An 18,265-nucleotide genomic window follows, 5' to 3' on the forward strand; every position below is an offset into this window, starting at 1 on the left:
TGAGTAGCTGGGGCTACAGGCTCACAGCACTACACCCACACCATCGTGTCCAGCTAATTTCCGTATTTTTTTCTGTAGAGGTGGGGTTTCACCATATTGCCTAGGCTGGTCTCAAACTCCTGATTTCAAGCAATCTGCCCACCTGGGCCGATTGAAATAAGGTAGTATACCTGTTATCAATTGACGGTATGCCCCAGTTTAGCTGGCATTTTTTCCCCTTTCTCAGAGGCATTTCTCAGAGTGCTCCAAAAGATTCAAGCAATCTGCCCACCTGGGTGGCTTCAAAAAGGCCACCATGCCTGGCCTACCCAACTTCTATTGGTCATTGATTGAGGCAGTTCCCTGGTGAGGAGGAGTAGGGGAGACATTGGACCAGCCAATGAGTGGAGCACTGATACTGTCTGCTTCAGTTCAGTAAATAATTCTTTATGATATTCTAGTCTGGCACAATTTTGGTGAAATTAAAACTAATTGACTAAAAATTATTTACCGTATGTGGCAGACAAGAAGATGTGCTACTCAGATCTCCCTGCGATTGGCTATGAAGTGGGAAATACAGTTAGCTGACAGCCTCCAGCTGTTAGCCCCTCAGGGTTCATCTCAGCTTTCAGCCAAGGTCATGCTATTCTCAGGGCAGCCTCCATCAGTAGCTGAGCAAGGCCATTCATGCCCAACGTGGGACACCTCTAACAGTCAATCTCAGGCTTGCAGAGACTGTCAGGTTTTTATTACAGTCTGATGGCTAGTCTGCCCAGTCCGGCTTCCTCTCTTTACCTTTCACAGTGAATTTTTTGCACTCCTAATTCCATCTCAAATTCTGCTTCCTGGAGGACCCAGCTTGGGACACTGTATTTCATGGTGTCTAAGATATTGTTGTTACACTACCTCTGAGAAAGGGAAAAAAATGCCAACTAAACTGGGGCATACCATCAATTGATAACAGGTACACTACCTTATTTTAGTAATGTTAAAATGTGAAAAAAAATGTGCATCCTAAAATAGATAAAATGTGATCATTACTTTTATTTTGCTTCAACTCCCATTTCTAATCTGAGTCTCCTAGAAAGACCTCTTGTGGCCTCAATTACCCAAACGAAGCCGGAATTGGGTAGTCAGGCCCTATTGGCCTGAGCTTTGGTTGAAAATCTTTAATGGGGGACCCCTGGAATTAGGCAAGAACTATTTAGCTTGTATAGCACTCGTTGAGCAAGGAGATAATCAGTTGGCCACCCCATCTGGTCAATTCAGCCGTAGGCTGTCGTTAAAAGAGTCTTACATTTATGGGCAAAGGAGAGGAATGGTGTAGGCCTTGAGAGAACATGCCTGCTGGTTGGTGCCACACCAACTCTGAAGCATGTGCGGGGGTCCCCACAAGGGTCTGCAGTCACGCACCTGAGCACTTGTAGGGGAGACATTCTCCTTCTGTATTCCCCTTTCTCCACTGAGGAAAGATCTGAGCAAAGACTTTCTGAAACAAAAGTGAGAGCGAGGTAATCCTACCTGATTTTTCATTGTAAGCTGCTGCTCCGGCCACCTGTGAAAAATGAGAATGGCTTTCTTAAAAAATGGAAGTGGAATGACTACAGCTTATTGATAACAAATACACCCTAGTAAACACAATGCAATGGAAATCCTGCTCAAAGCACTGTGTTTGGGAGGGCGGGAAGCATGTGTTTTTTTAAATCTGCATGCCCGCAACACTTAAAATACTAAATGTGCCAGCAAACATTGGCCCTATGTCATTTCCCTAGGGGCCGATGCATTTCTTTTTTTAAATTTAATTTTATTGTTTTTCGAGACAAGGTTTCACTCTGTCACCCAGGCTGGAGTGCAGTGGTGCGATCACAGTTCACTGCAGCCTTGAACTCCTGGGCTGAAGCAATCCTCCCATCTCAGTCTCCTGAATAGCTGGGACTACAGGCATGCACCACCATGCCCAGCTAATTGTTTTTACTTTTTTAGAGATGAGCGGAGTCTTGCTATGTTGACCAGGCTGGTCTCGAACTACTGATTTCAAGTGATCCTCCTGGCTTCAGCCTCTGTAGTAACTGGGATTATAGGCGCCAGCCACCGCCAATGCATCTCAGTGCATCTCATTCTAATTCAGAATGAGATGAGGGTTAGAGATCAACACTTTAAAAGGCCCAAAAGTCACAGACCAAAATGACCCCAAACTCTCAGATAGACTCCAATCTCCAAAACTCTGGGGTTTCTCTAGACAGAAGACCTGGGGACATGAGCCTCATCAGCTCTGTCTCTCATCCACCAGCAAGGATCCACTTTCAATTGCCTTTGTCATGGTACAAGCCTTAATGTGGAATTTTCAAGTTTAGTAAGTGACTTCTAATCTGATCTTTCTCTATTCCCTTCTTTTCATTCATCCTCTATTACTCTCCTTACCCCAACCCAAAAAAGCAGAATCACTAAATGAGCTGAGAATTAAAATGATTCTGAAAAATCATCCAGCTTCAAGTTGACACTATTTATTAGATTAGCATATTCTTGATTCCCCATTTCTCAAGAAGGGAGAAAGGAGAAAACTTTATTGAGCTATTAAAAGCAGATGAGGATGTCAGCTGTTAGTGAACACCCCAGATTTCTTGCTGTTATATAAAGAAGTATTCATGTGCTGATCAAGGTTCATGACGTATATACACATTTATGCTTTTTACCATGGAAAAGTCCATCCTCCAGGTCCCCGGGGGAGTCTTTAAATGTTTATTCCCTTTTGCGCTTCAAAGCATAGACTGTAGTTTCCAGATATGGTGGCCCACTTCTAGGAATGAATTAGAAAAGATGCAATAAACATTAGCCAGAATCTTAGGAAATTCGGTAAGAATATACTGTAGGAGGACTGAACATGATTTCTGATCTTGATGAGTTCTTAATTTCCTTGATAACGATGTACACATTGTTTTGCTGTCGTTGTTACTGTTTGCCTTCTACCCTTTCCAAGAGAGGTTCCAGTGGAAATCATAATGGCAGTTCAGAGAAGGGAAAATGCTCTACGACCTGGAACAGGAAAAGCTATATGGAGGAGTTGAGACTAGAGCCTGGTCATGAAGGATGCAGGAGGTTTTTACATATTTAGAAGAAGAGGATGATAACAAAGTGGTGAGACTGAGAACAGCATTCAAAGAACAGTAAAGAAGACCGAGCTTATGAGTGAGTGAAGCCCACTGGAGAGTGTTTGAAGAAAGAGGAAATGCCACTAGAGCCTGTGAGGGGGGTGTATTATTGAATTTGTGATAAACATCCTTGACCTAATGATAGGGGTATATCTGGTTAAAAGTCAGAAAATCTGGGAAAAAATACTTTGTTATGATTTTCCATCTAATAGGAATTAAAGATTATGAATTTTTAGAAGAGTGATGATGAAAATGCTTAAAGATACAGTTGCCCACACTTGTTGCTATATTTAGGCCTCGAAATGATTTCTTTGTTTTTTTTTGTTTGTTTGTTTTTTTGTTTTTTTGTTTTTTGAGTTGGAGTCTCACTCTGTCCCCCAGGAATGCAGTGGCTCGATCTTGGCTCACTGCAAGCTCCACCTCCCGGGTTCACGCCATTCTCCTGCCTCAGCCTCCCGAGTAGCTGGGACTACAGGCGCCCGCCACCACGCCCAGCTAATTTTTTGTATTTTTAGTAGAGATGAGGCTTCACCGTGTTAGCCAGCACGGTCTCAATCTCCTGACCTCGTGATCTACCCGTCTCGGCCTCCCAAAGTGCTGGGATTACAGGCGTGAGCGACCGCGCCTGGTCGAAATGATTTCTAATGTCTTTGCAATAGAAACATTTTGTACAACCATCTACAGCATCAGAGCACTATTCTTACTCATCAAGGGAAAGCAGCAGGTCTAGTACAATCCTTTGCATTCTAAAATGCAAAGACAAGATGCATTTTTTGCCTCCAGAGGGCACTGCTGTTTTCAAAAAAGAAGGATGACTTCATCTGCTTTGGCCATGTGCTTTTGCTTTAAATGTTGCACCTGTTTCTGTCTTCAGGCCAAGTTTTACAGGCCTATGGATAGCCAAACAAGGAGCATAGTGCCCTAAGCATTCCATTTCTTCCATTTTAAAAACAGAAAAGCCTTCCCAACTTTCCATCACTGGTTCCTACTGTGTTTCCTTCTCTTCATAAGCAGCCAAACTTCTGGAATGAGTAGTGGACTCTCCTTCTGCCCACCTGCCCACTCAGCCTACTATAACCTGGCTCCCTGCCTCATTCCCAGCACTCTTTTGAAACTGCCAGTGGCCAGGCATGGCGGCTCACACCTGTAACCCCAGCACTTTGGGAGGCAGAGGCAGGCAGATTGCTTGAGCTCAGGAGTTCGAGACCAACCTGGGCAACATGGCAAGACCTCATCTCTACTAAAAATACAAAAAGTTAGCTGGCCATGTTGGTGCATGCCTATAGTCCCAGCTACTTGGGAGGCTGAGATGGGAGGATCACTTGGTGGGAAGTTCAGGCTGTAGTGAGCTGTGATTGTGCCACTGCACTCCAGCCTGGGCAAGAGGAATGAGACCCTGTCTCAAAAAAAAGAAGAGAAACTGCTCATCAGAATCCCTCATGTGGTTAATGCCAATGGATTATCTTCTATCCATCTTTACTGGACTACTTTCTATAGTATTTCACTCTTTGATTCCTGAAATTCTGCTTTCCTGGCTTCTCCTATGCCATCTTCCCTTGGTTCTTTTATTACCCTTCACTTTGCCTTTACAGGCCTTTTCCCTGCGTTCACTTCCACCATCCCCCTCTTAATTGTTTGCCCCAGGATTCTGTCTAAGGCGTTTTTCATCTCATTCTGCATACTCTCCAGGAGTGATCTCATCCATTTCCGTGGCTTCAACTCACCAATTGCAAATATGACTCTTACATCTGCAGTTCTAGGCCATGGCTCTCCTGAGCCCCATTTTTCAACTCCACCTGGAGGTCTCACAGTCCCCTCAAATTAGCCTCTGCAAAAGTAGACCTCTTATCTCCTGGTCCCCAATCCTCCATCCCACCCCCACCAAATCCATACTTTATCTCCTGGATTCTACAGCTCAGTAAATGATAATACCATTTACGTACTCAAATCAGAAATCTAGGAACTTTCCCTGAATCTTTTTTGTCTCATATCTGGGACCTGACAAACTAAATCACTTTCAAATATGCCCCTTCCTTCCTCGCCCACTGACACTGCCTCACTTCAGGGTCTCAGCACCTTTTGCCTGAGCTGTGGCAATATACTCTTTTCTTTTCTTTTCTTTACTTTTCTTTTCTTTTCGAGACGGAGTCTTACTCTGTCGCCCAGGCTGTGGCGCGATCTTGGCTCACTGGAAGCTCCGCCTCCCGGGTTCACGCCATTCTGCTGCTTCAGCCTCCCTAGTAGCTGGGACTACAGGCGCCCACCACCACGCCCGGCTAATTTTTTTTTTTTTTTTTTTTTTTTTTTTTTTTTAGTAGAGACGGGGTTTCACCATGTTAGCCAGGATGGTCTCGATCTCCTGACCTCATGATCCGCCTGCCTTGGCCTCCCAAAGTGCTGGGATTACAGGCGTGAGCCACCGCGCCCAGCCAGCAATATACTCTTTTCAAAGATTTAAATGTACCTAGTTTGACATTTTATTGTTTGAATAGGTATTACATTTACATGGTTCAAATTTAGAAAATGTAAAAGGTTTCCTCCTGTCTCCGCTGCTAAATTCCCTGTCCAGAGTCAATCAGCGCTTCTCCTGTATTCTTCCAGTGGCATTTTTTACACGAAAGGTAGTAGCTTATACACACACTTCTGCATCTTATTTTTCCCACATAATGTATCCTAGAGATCTTTTCATGTTAGCACATAGAGAGCTTTTTCATTTTTCCTACTGCCCATTGTATTCCATTGTATAGATATACTATTATTATTAAACTGCTAGTCCCCCTATTTATGGGCATTAAAGAGTTCCCTATCTTTTGCTATTGTAAACAAGGCTGTAAAGAACATCTTTGTACACAGGTCACTTCACACAGGGGCTAATATATCAATAGGACAAATTCCTAGAAATGGAACTCCAGAACCAAAAAGTATATGCAGTTGTAATTCTGACAGTATTGCCAAATTGTTCACAGTAAAGATGGGCCCATTTCCAGTCTTACCAGCCATGTGCAAAAACCTTATCTCGGGCCTTTCTGCCGCCACTCATCCCTGCTTGTAAATGTGTCCTCCACACGGTTGTCAGCACCATATTTCTAAAATGCAAATCTGGCAAGTCATTTTCTTGCTTTCCCTGCTTAAAGCCCTTCAGGTCATCTTCACTGCTCTTCAAGGCTTTTCACCATCTAAATATGTCCTGTCCAGGGTGGACTATCAGCCTCACATAGCTACTGAGGCTACATGTGGCCAATCTGAATCGAGATGTGATGTAAGTATAAGAAAAACACTGGGTTGCAAAGACGTAGTATGATAAAAAGAATGTAAAAATCTCATTACATGCTGAAATGATTAAGTTTTGGATATGTCAATAACATCATTACAATTAATTTCATCTGTTTCTTTATCCTTTAAAAATATCCTAAAAATCATTAAAATTAATTTCATCTGTTTCTTTATCCTTTAAAAAGTATGGCTGCAAAAATTTTAGAATGAACCTACTGGCTCCCATTGTATTTCTGCTGGACAGTGCCCATCTAGGTAGGCCCTCCCTCCCTCATCCCCTCACCCATCTCCTTTCCTCCCAGGCCCCAGGCCCACTCTGTGCTTCAGACCACAGTGGTCCCTAAGCCTCAGGTGCTTTTCCCCCCAATCCTGTCCTCCCCATCTCGCCGCCACACTCAATGCATTAAGATTCTGCTTGAAACTTCCCCTTGGAGGCCTTGGAGAAGTTTTGCTCCTTGGTTCACAGGTCCGCCTCCCCTCACCAGCCCTTGACATCAGGGCCTTGCTCTGCTCTTTGAGCAGCAAGAAACAATTCAGTGCTGTTGGTTAAATCAAGCAATGGAGGAGAAAAGCCCGCAGAAGCCCGTCTAAAGGGTAGAGTTGGAGGGAGGGAAGGGGTAACAGGTCACAATTATCAGATGAACACATTCAAATTTTCAAAAATGGGTAAGTTTAACATGGATTCAGAATGTGAATTACTTTTTAGGATCAAATAATAGTGATAACAGCAGTAAGAGTTACAAAGAATAAGAAACACAGGAGAAACTTACTTTCTTTGCATAGTCTACTCACAAGGGAGGCCTGGCCCTGGGACCCGGGTCCGCGCCCGTCCCCCCTCTCCCCGCCCACCTCGAGCCTGCAGGAGAGGGGACCCCGAGGGCCCAGAGGCACCGGACCTCCTCACCCGGCAGGCCGCTCTCCTCGGTGCGGACAGCACAGGGAGGAGGGGGAAGCGGCTCTGCCGGGAACAGGGAGGGACCTCCAGGGAAGCGAAACTGAAACTTTGCGCCCAGTCGGCAGGGCGGGCCGCGCCTTTACGGCCCAGCTGCCTCCCGGAGCCCCCGCGCCCTCCCGACGCGCAGAGCCATGGCCTCCCACCTGCGCCCGCCGTCCCCGCTCCTCGTGCGGGTGTACAAGTCCGGCCCCCGAGTACGAAGGAAGCTGGAGAGCTACTTCCAGAGCTCTAAGTCCTCGGGCGGCGGGGAGTGCACGGTCAGCACCCAGGAACACGAGGCCCCGGGCACCTTCCGGGTGGAGTTCAGTGAAAGGGCAGGTGAGCTTTGGGCGGCCAGGCTGCGAAAGCCCTCTGGGCGCCCGGCCCCCGGGTTTCCAGGCGGACCCAGTTCCAGCTGACCTAGGGGAGAGGGCGGGAGAAAATATGTCACTGTGCGGTGGCGGACAGGGACGGGGCCCTGCTGCCAAGAGACTCACTGAGACAGTGAACACTCGGTGGAGGATGGGGCCTCACATGTGCCCGGTGCGGGTCTGGCTGACGGCGCCTTAGTGTGGATGCTTTCCATATCCTCATTCTAACTTAATTTCTCAGCTGTCATCTTCCTTCCCCCAGATGCCTGCCAGCTGCTGTCCTTGTCATTCAGGGATTCCACTTTTATGTTTTAAATAATGGTTCCATTGTTCCATCCATGAACAAAAGGATGTTCCATTTTGTGTTTTTGAGGATTACAAAAGTGATATATGCTCACTATAGAAATAAGAGAAAAGAGTAAAAAAGAAAACAACCTGAAGATAAACAATGTGACCATTTGGTGTATTTCCTTCCTGCCTTTTTTTATGAATGCCAGCAAACACAGGTGTATTTACAAAATTCGGAGTCTGCACTTTTGATTCCTGCTGTTGTCACTTACCTGTATAATGCGTATTGAAATGGGAGACTGGGCCGGGTGCGGTGGCTCACGCCTGTAATCCTAGCACTTTGGAGGCCGAGGTTGGTGGATCACCTGAGGCCAGGAGTTCAAGACCAGCCTGGCCAACATGGGGAAATTCCGTCTCTACTAATAATACAAAAATTACCCGGGCATGGTGGTGCGCACCTGTAATCCAAGCTACTCTGGAGGCTGAGGCAGGAGAATCGCTGGAACTCGGGAGGCAGAGAGGTTGCAGTGAGACGAGGTCCTACCATTGCACTCCAGCCTGGGTGACAGAGTGAGACTCCGTCTTAAAAAAAAAAAAAAAAAAAAAAGAAGGAAGGAAGGGAGGGAGGGAGGGAAAGAAGGAAGGAGGAAAGGGGAGACTGGAGACAGTTTCAGAAACATGATGTTTAATTGGTGGACAATGTTCCACTGTCATTAAGCTTTCACTTCTATAGTAAAACTTAATCCACACACTTTAGAGCTCTTAATAGCTCCCCGACTTTCTCCATCGCCAACACACCATTCCAGGATGCAGGGAGCAGCCTTACTGGGAGGTGCTGGGGCAGAGTACAGACACAGGAATGAGAGGATTACTTGAAATCTCTCCCATTTTTATGTGTGTATATGTGTGTGTTTAATGTCTCCACTGAAGCTAAGGAGAGAGTGTTGAAAAAAGGAGAGCACCAAATACTTGTTGACGAAAAACCTGTGCCCATTTTCCTGGTACCCACTGAAAATTCAATAAAGAAGAACACGAGACCTCAAATTTCTTCACTGACACAATCACAAGCAGAAACACCGTCTGGTGATATGCATCAACATGAAGGACATATTCCTAATGCTGTGGATTCCTGTCTCCAAAAGGTGAGTATTGAAAGAAGGAGCTGGCTGTGCCTGCGCCTCCTCTCCAGTCACCAGCCTCATGTATTATTGATCCAACACCCATGTGCTGGGCACGTACATGGGAGCCAGGCACTGTTTTAGGCACTGGACACAGAGATGAATACAACAGACAAGGTCCCTGCTCTCAGGCAGCTTATACTGGGGGCCAGGTCATGCACAGAAAGACAGTAGGCAAGTAAACAAAATAAATAAAACCATTTTATTTATTTGGAGAGAAACAGGGCCAGGGCAAGCAAGGGGAAGATGGGGGTGGTGTTACTTCTTTTTTTCCCCCCAAGACAGAGTCTCACTTTATCGCCCAGGCTGGAGTACAGTGGCACAATCATGGCTCATTGCAGAGTTGACCTCCTGGGCTCAAGGGATCCTCTCACCTCAGTCTCCTGAGTAGCTAGGACTATAGGCGCCACTACACCCAGCCAATTTTTTTTTTTTTTAGAAACAGGGTCTCACTATGTTGCCCAGGCTGTTCTCAAATTCCTGGGCTCAAGCGATCTGCCCGCCTTGGCCTCCCAAAGTGCTGGGATTACAGTCATGAATTACTGCACCTGGCCTGGTGCTACTTCTAACCAGAAATCAGAGACAACTTGACTGAGGAGGTGACGTTTGGCCTGAAACTTGAATGATGACAAGATTCATTCAACAATAGATATCCACTGCCTACTGTGTTCCAGGCACTGTTATAGGAGCTGGGGAGGCAGCCAGGAACATGGCAGACTCGGCTTCCAGGGACGGCACCTTCTAGTGAGAGAAACAGACAATATTAGTAAACAATAGATATATAATAAAATGTCTGCCAGTCATACCTGCTAGGAAGAAGAATAAGTGACAGACAGTGACAGAACCACCATTTAAAATAGGATGTCTGGAAAAACCTCAAGTGAGGTGACATCTCTAGCCAAGTGGATTTCTGGGCAGAAAGTGTCCTAGAGGGAAGCATAGGTGCAAAGTCCCCAAGAGCTGACATTCTGAGGCCCAGAAGCTTTAAGGAAGCCAGTGTGGTGGGGAGGGCAGTGAGCAATGGAGAGAGGTGCTAGGAACTCGGGAAGGTACCCAGAAGACAGGCCTTTGGGGCTGAAGGTAAGGATTTTGGATTTTTAACTTAAAATGTTAGGGGATTCATCAGATAGTTTTGAGCCAGGGGAGAGGGCGATCTGGTTTATATTTCTAAAGGGTCACTCTGGCTGCTGTTGGAAAACTGAACGTAGAAAGGGGATAGAATGGAGAGTTAGAGCCTGGTTAGGAGGGGTTGCAGTGCACCAGGTGAAAGATGATAATGGCATGCACTTTGGTGGCCTTGATGGAGGTGTGAGAAATGGCTGGATTCAGGAAACATTTTGAAGATCTAGAGGAAGGATCTTAACATGCAAAGTCCTAGAGAAGGAACAAAACATTAGGAATTTTGCTTTTATATTACATTCAATTGGTCTCTGTCCTTTTTATCTTAACCTGGCGTGTCTTATATTTGAGCTTCTAAAGGCCAGGGTTTAGAAGGGTCCACAACTTTGCATGCAGTCGAGTGTTTAGTTGAAACAAGAATAAAGGAGGAAGAGTGAAGAAGAGGAAAAATAGTAATAGGAAAAGCCATTGCCCTCAGTTTTATGGCTCCCTTCCAAGTTCACAAACTTTTGTGAGGGCCACAACAACTTGCCCAGAGAGCACAGGTGCCTTCCCTTGACTGCTGTTCCCAAGATCAAACAGCTAGTGGCAGTTGTAGAACACGGATCTCTTGGCCATGGAGCTTTTAGAAATGCTCATGCCCAGGCTCCACTGCAGATTAGTTAACATCAGAATCTCTGGGGATGTGCTTGGGCTTTGGCTGGTTTGTTTTTCCCTGAATTCGCCAGGTGAGTCTTATATGCAGACAGGGCTGAGAACCTCTGGGATGTAGCGTGCTGTATCCTCTAAAAAGGATTTGAGACCAGGCACGGTGGCACATGTCTGTAATCCCAGCACTTTGGGAGGCTGAGGTGGGTGGATCACCTGAGGTCGGGAGTTCCAGGCTAGCCTGACCAACATGGAGAAACCTCGTCTCTACTAAAGATACAAAATTAGCCGGGCGTGGTGGCACATGCCTATAATCCCAGCTATTCAGGAGGCTGAGGCAGGAGAATTGCTTGAACCCGGGAGGCGGAGGTTGCAGTGAGCTGAGATCGCGCCATTGCACTCCAGCCTGGGTAACAAGAGTGAAACTCCATCTTGAAATAAATAAATAAATAAATAAATAAATAAATAGGATTTGAAAGAAGTTGCCCCCACTTGGGAAAGATGTAGTGGTTGTTTCTCTAGTCTCTATGCATTCTCCTGAAGAGAAGATGGTAGGCCTGCATGCTGAGAGGTTTTATTTGTTCCTGTTCCTTTTAAAATTTCAGATCTTTCTTACTGTAACAGCTGACCTGAACTGTAACCTGTTCTCCAAAGAGCAGAGGGCATACATAACCACACTGTGCCCTAGTATCAGAAAAATGGAAGGTCACGATGGAATTGAGAAGGTGTGTGGTGACTTCCAAGACATTGAAAGAATACATCAATTTTTGAGTGAGCAGTTCCTGGAAAGTGAGCAGAAACAACAATTTTCCCCTTCAATGACAGAGAGGAAGCCACTCAGTCAGCAGGAGAGGGACAGCTGCATTTCTCCTTCTGAACCAGAAACCAAGGCAGAACAAAAAAGCAACTATTTTGAAGTTCCCTTGCCTTACTTCGAATACTTTAAATATATCTGTCCTGATAAAATCAACTCAATAGAGAAAAGATTTGGTGTAAACATTGAAATCCAGGAGAGTTCTCCAAATATGGTCTGTTTAGATTTCACCTCAAGTCAATCAGGTGACCTGGAAGCAGCTCGTGAGTCTTTTGCTAGTGAATTTCAGAAGAACACAGAACCTCTGAAGCAAGAATGTGTCTCTTTAGCAGACAGTAAGCAGGCAAATAAATTCAAACAGGAATTGAATCACCAGTTTACAAAGCTCCTTATAAAGGAGAAAGGAGGCGAATTAACTCTCCTTGGGACCCAAGATGACATTTCAGCTGCCAAACAAAAAATCTCTGAAGCTTTTGTCAAGATACCTGTGAAACTATTTGCTGCCAATTACATGATGAATGTAATTGAGGTTGATAGTGCCCACTATAAACTTTTAGAAACTGAATTACTACAGGAGATATCAGAGATCGAAAAAAGGTATGACATTTGCAGCAAGGTTTCTGAGAAAGGTCAGAAAACCTGCATTCTGTTTGAATCCAAGGACAAGCAGGTAGATCTATCTATGCATGCTTATGCAAGTTTCATCGATGCCTTTCAACATGCCTCATGTCAGTTGATGAGAGAAGTTCTTTTACTGAAATCTTTGGGCAAGGAGAGAAAGCACTTACATCAGACCAAGTTTGCTGATGACTTTAGAAGAAGACATCCAAATGTACACTTTGTGCTAAATCAAGAGTCAATGACTTTGACTGGTTTGCCAAATCACCTTGCAAAGGCGAAGCAGTATGTTCTAAAAGGAGGAGGAATGTCTTCATTGGCTGGAAAGAAATTGAAAGAGGGTCATGAAACACCGACGGACATTGATAGCGATGATTCCAAAGCAGCTTCTCCGCCACTCAAGGGCTCTGTGAGTTCTGAGGCCTCAGAACTGGACAAGAAGGAAAAGGGCATCTGTGTCATCTGTATGGACACCATTAGTAACAAAAAAGTGCTACCAAAGTGCAAGCATGAATTCTGCGCCCCTTGTATCAACAAAGCCATGTCATATAAGCCAATCTGTCCCACATGCCAGACTTCCTATGGTATTCAGAAAGGAAATCAGCCAGAGGGAAGCATGGTTTTCACTGTTTCAAGAGACTCACTTCCAGGTTATGAGTCCTTTGGCACCATTGTGATTACTTATTCTATGAAAGCAGGCATACAAACAGTAAGTATTTCTGAAGTCCATGGGTTTCTTGCCACTATGCTACGATTACCAGGGCAAAAGAGACTGTCCTATTGCCTATTAGACAATAGATTTCCCAAGGAATTATCTCTAGGGTCACGTGCAAGGGATTGAAATAGTGGTAAAGGTCACAATGTTTGCTGGTAATTCAAATACCTTTTGTGTCTATTTCTTAAGACAGAGAAAGGGTGGGTGGAGATTATATCTTGAGATGGGGGTATCAGGAAGGTGGACAGTGTTTCCAGCATGAATTCAAGGAAAGAGGAGAAATATGAGTTATTGGGAATATGAGCATAACTTCAATACCTTTCTTGCTTTTGATTTGCTTTATCTACAAATGAACACATCTATACCTATAGTAAAAATTAGACAGGGCACTCTTTTCACATGACATTTTCTTGTTCTCACACAGGAAGAACACCCAAACCCAGGAAAGAGATACCCTGGAATACTGCGAACTGCATACTTGCCTGATAATAAGGAAGGAAGGAAGGTTTTGAAACTGCTTTGTAGGGCCTTTGACCAAAAGCTGATTTTTACAGTGGGGTACTCTCGCGTATTAGGAGTCTCAGATGTCATCACTTGGAATGATATTCACCACAAAACATCCCGGTTTGGAGGACCAGAAATGTGAGATCCTTTTGGGATGTAATGGCTGCTCAACAGAGTATAGGGATTATGAAATACGGCAATTTCTGGGTGTGGATATAAGTAGACTCTATAGCAGTGGAATTGGTATTTTGAGAGATGCTAATCGGGGATGGTAATCTCAAAGACAGAAAGATTGGTCCCCATCAACTTCTACCCTGCCAGCTATAAAGTACTATGGAGTTATTTAAATTTTGCACCAAAGGACAGGGGGGTTTTGAATCCAAGATGAATACTATATAAGCTGATTTAATTTGAGGCTTTGTGTCTATTTGAAGGCTAGATGCTAGGAATGTTACTTTGCTTTCTTTTAAGGTCACCTTTCTTTTTCCCCCCTTCCCACACCAGTCCACAGAGAACCTGAAATCACTTGGCCAATAATATTCTAGAAAAAGTCTAAGTTGTGAGGAGACTATTGGTAGAAACTGTATTATACAAAATCCAATTGTTCTTTATGAAACCCAAATAGGATTCCTCAGACCCTTGGCACTAAAGAAAAAATATATACCCTGAGACTTTTTCAAAACCTTAAATTTGAAAATCCTACTAGCATGTGATTACAATGCCCCCATAAAACACAGTATATTATTATATTTTTAGGAGAGTCACTACTTACCATAAACTGAAAAATTTTAAGAATTAACATAGACATGAAGCCTCAAAGTAAATCAACGTATTACTATTCATCTTGGATTCTCAAACCCCCTGCCCTTTGATGCGAAATGTAATAACTACATCATATTAATACTTTGTAGTTGGCAGGGTAGAAGCCAGGTTGAAAGGCAGATGTTGGCCAGACAGCTAGGCTCACTCGCTAGCTAAATGACTCGCATCTGCGAATTTAAAAGTCATGATACGTCATCCACCTTCAGGATTACTTGTGAATGTTTGCAACACTGGATATTAATTAAATCCTTAAATGCTGGATATCTATTGCATATATCCGAACAATTTGTGGTGACACTAAAGGAATTTTTGTTTCTTCAGGTATGGCTATCCTGATCCTTCTTACCTGAAACGTGTCAAAGAGGAGCTGAAAGCCAAAGGAATTGAGTAAGAAAACTGCTGGAAGATGTCTTAAATCAAGCTTTCAAAAAAATATATTTTAGGAGGCTGATTTAATGCCAGTCTAAATCCTTATGTAGAAAGGACTTTGAAATTTTTCTTCTCAAGAAATGGTTTGTATAAGAATAACAATCTGCTAGTCTGTCATTTCTGGAGTGATACTTTTTTTTTTGAGACGGAGTCTGCTCTGTCGCTCGCGCTGGAGTGCAGTGGCATGATCTCGGCTCACTGCAAGCTCCGCCTCCCAGGTTCACGCCATTCTCCTACCTCAGCCTCTCGAGTAGCTGGGACTACAGGCGCCCACCACCATGCCCGGCTAATTTTTGTTTTTGCATTTTTAGTAGAGACAGGGTTTCACTGTGTTAGCCAGGATGGTCTCGATCTCCTGACCTCGTGATCCGCCCGCCTCGGCCTTCCAAAGTGTTGGGATTATAGGCGTGAGCCACCGCGCCCAGCCCTGGAGTGATACTTTTTATGGAAGACAAAAGCCCCCCAAATCTGTGTAAAATCTGCTGCAAAGGTGTCATCCCTCTTGTGTCATCACTGGGGTTAGAGGTGGGTCTGAAATCATCTTCTGTGTCCTTCAGTTGGACTCTCAGCTGCCAATTGATCTCTTTTTCATTGCCATCTCTGGGGTGGTTCTTTGGTTTTTTGTGTGTTTTCCCCTTCATCTCTACCTGTGAAAGTGAAATTCTATTGTAAATGGGAGGAAAAAGGGTTGGTTGTGAAAAATTAAAGACCCATATTCTGCTTTCTTACTCATGGTAAGAAAAGTGGCCATCAGTAGAGATTGGGCAAGCATTGGTAATAAATGGAATAAGACTATTATTATTATTATTTGAGATGGAGTCTCGCTCTGTCACCCAGGCTGGAATGCAGTGGTGTGATCTTGGCTCACTGCAACCTCCACTTCCCGGGTTCAAGCGATTCTCCTGCCTCAGCCTCCTGAGTAGCTGGGATTACAGGTGTGTGCCTCCACACCCGGCTAATTTTTTGTATTTTTAGTAGAGACGGGGTTTTGCCATGTTGGCCAGGCTGGATTCAAACTCCTGAGCTCAAACGATCCTCCTGCCTTGGCCTCCCAAAGTGCTGGAATTACAGGCATAAGCCACCACACCCACCCAAGACTATCATTTTTAATGACCAAGAGCCTAGTATATAGTTGGTGCCTGTCTTAGTCTGTTTGTGTTGCTATAAAAGAACACCTGAGACTGGGTAATTGATAAAGAAAAAGGTTTGTTTGGCTCACAATTTTGCTGGCTAGAAGGTTGGGCATCCGGTGAAAGCCTCAGGCTGCTTCCATTCATAGCAAAGGGCAGCCAGTGTGTGCAGAAATCAAATGACAGAGAGGAAGTGAGAGAGAGGTGTGGGGGAGGTGCCAGGCTCTTTTTAACAAGCAGTTCTTCAGGAACTAAGAGTGAGTCACTCCCATGAGAACAGCACCAAGCCATTCATGGGGGAATCTGCCCCCATGACCCAGACCCCTCCCGTTAGGCTTCACCTCCAACACTGAGGATCAAATTTCAACATGAGATTTGGAGGAGGTCAAACAAACTAAACTATAGCAGTGTTTCATAAAATTGTTTGCCTGACTCAGGTTGCTAGTAAGCCAGCAGAGGGATATTTGCCTCCTAAATCTTTGGCAGAGGCAGGAGTAAGGAAGCCATTTCTGGAGTCCTCGCTACTAATTTGGAAAACTGAGCTTCTTTCTTTCATTGCTTTTTCCCTTAAGAGACAAGTCCTTACTATATTGCCCTGTCTCTCAAGGGAAGACATCAAGACTGGACTTGAACTCCTGGGCTCAAGCCATCCCCCAACCTTGGCCTCTCGAGTAGATGGGATTATAGGCACGTGCCACGGTGCCTGACTTGAGTTTCTTATTCTAGAACACTTGGAGCCTGAACTCTGACCAGGCCCCTCACTTGAGCCTTTGCTTTCTGTTCCTTGTAAACTGCCATATTGGGTGCACTTGCCCTGCCACAGTAATGCTACATATTTCTGAGCATTGTTTTTCTCTAGATAATTTTATATTTTTGAGTATACCCCACTTCCAAGTGTTTTTTGTTTTGTTTTGCTTTGTTTTTGTTGTTGTTGTTGTTTTGAGACAGGGTCTCACTGTGTCCCCCAGGCTGGAGTGCAGTGGCACAATGACGACTCACTGCAGCCTCAACCTCCTGGGGCCAAGTGATCCTCCCACCTCAGCCTCTCAAGTGGCTGGGACCACAGACGTGCACCACCATGCCTGGCTTTTTTTTTTTTTTTTTTGGTCGAGATGGGGTGTCCCTGTGTTGCCCAGACTGGTCTTGAACTCCTGGGCTCAAGGGATCCTCCTGCCTTGGGCTCCCAAAGTGTTGGGATTACAGGCGTGAGTGACCATGCCTAGCTCACTTCCAGGTTTAACAGACAAAATAAACTTACTCTAGTTTCCATCTATATCATTTTATAATAACCGTAGCCCACATTGTAGTAGTTTTTCAGCTCTTTACTAAGTCCCACCAATTCATGTTTTCACCCTTAAAATCTTTCTCACTGATACTCTCTCTGGACAGAAAAAAGGTGAAATAAGCCTACTATAAGGAATATATGACATGCTAAATTTTATTTTTAAACGGTTCTTCAAGTCAGATTAAAGTAATAATAGCAAATTATGTGATTATCCATGTCCCAGCCTCTCTCCAAAAAAATAGTAAACAAGATGTCTTCTTCTTTTCCCAAAGATACACATACACACATGCACAAATTTTTTATCAGATAATAATAGCTAATATTTAATGAGTACTTACCTTAGTTTGTCCCCTTTACAACAGCTTTACATCTGTGTGATTGATACAGTTCATATTCCCATTTTATAACTGAGAAAACTGGTGCACAGAGAGGATAAGCAACTTGCCAAAGGTCACACAGTTAATAAGTGGAAATGCTGGGATATGAACCAGGTAGTCTGCCCCCATAGCTCTGCCCCCCAGAGCTGTACTGTCTCCCATGAGGGTACTTCTCCATGGAGCAGGCTGAGGCGATCCCTTTATTCTGGGCTTCTCTCAGAAATGGATTCCCACACAGTACTCAAGCAAATTTCCCCAGAGGAAATCCTATTTGAAGAACTTAAAAACTCAGAATCTTTTTCTTTGTCCAGAGAGTTGAGGAAGCTTAAGCTAAATGATACATGTTCTTTAAAAAAAATCAGATTATAAATTTAGTTTTTGGTGATTCATTAAATTCTTTACCATTATAGTTATTTTCTAGCTATTCATCTTTTAGCTAAATTTGTTCCAAAGATGCAAAAGTTTGGTTTCTACTAAGTTCTGGATTCTGGATGGGAGATTGCACTGTGTGTGACATGCAAGTTTCATGGTGTGGGAGATTGCAGAGCATTTGGGTTACTGCTTTTACTCTTTGGAAGCTGTTATCATCTGTATCTGCTTTAAATAAAGTTAAAGCTTTGGAACAAATTGTG

The 18,265-nt window shown here is 44.3% G+C and overlaps 3 protein-coding genes across 8 annotated transcripts in view; 2 read left to right on the plus strand and 1 right to left on the minus strand.

Annotated features, from left to right (window-relative positions):
* The window catches only part of LOC134809492 (uncharacterized), a 45,861-nt gene extending 42,495 nt beyond the window's left edge, over positions 1–3,366 (plus strand). The window contains exon 6 of the mRNA XM_063806356.1: positions 2,957–3,366. The gene's annotated coding sequence lies outside the window, so the exon portion shown is untranslated. The remainder of the gene's footprint in view (positions 1–2,956) is intronic.
* The window catches only part of PARP9 (poly(ADP-ribose) polymerase family member 9), a 36,706-nt gene extending 29,034 nt beyond the window's left edge, over positions 1–7,672 (minus strand). For 2 of the 6 annotated variants that reach the window (XR_010155318.1, XM_001167332.7), the window contains exons 1-3: positions 7,500–7,640; positions 2,673–2,776; positions 1,393–1,534 (exon numbers count right to left, since the gene is read on the minus strand). Coding sequence is in view for 4 of the 6 variants with exons in the window: in XM_001167332.7 (XP_001167332.2) it covers positions 1,393–1,534; positions 2,673–2,687 (157 nt within the window). In the remaining 2 variants the exon portion in view is untranslated. Of the gene's footprint in view, positions 1–1,392; positions 1,535–2,672; positions 2,777–7,171; positions 7,382–7,499 lie in introns of those variants that run through there. The other 4 variants (XR_010155317.1, XM_009446286.4, XM_001167453.7 and 1 more) reach the window with 3 other exon arrangements.
* DTX3L (deltex E3 ubiquitin ligase 3L) lies at positions 7,218–18,260 on the plus strand. Its single transcript, XM_526285.8, has 5 exons — positions 7,218–7,674; positions 8,925–9,136; positions 11,545–13,080; positions 13,511–13,728; positions 14,734–18,260. Exons 1-5 carry the CDS (start codon positions 7,488–7,490, stop codon positions 14,801–14,803), a joined length of 2,223 nt encoding a protein of 740 aa, XP_526285.3. The 5' UTR covers positions 7,218–7,487; the 3' UTR covers positions 14,804–18,260.
* Positions 18,261–18,265: the final 5 nt, after the last annotated feature.

This window comes from Pan troglodytes, chromosome 2 (genome assembly GCF_028858775.2).
Source record: "Pan troglodytes isolate AG18354 chromosome 2, NHGRI_mPanTro3-v2.0_pri, whole genome shotgun sequence".
Lineage (NCBI taxonomy): Eukaryota > Metazoa > Chordata > Mammalia > Primates > Hominidae > Pan > Pan troglodytes.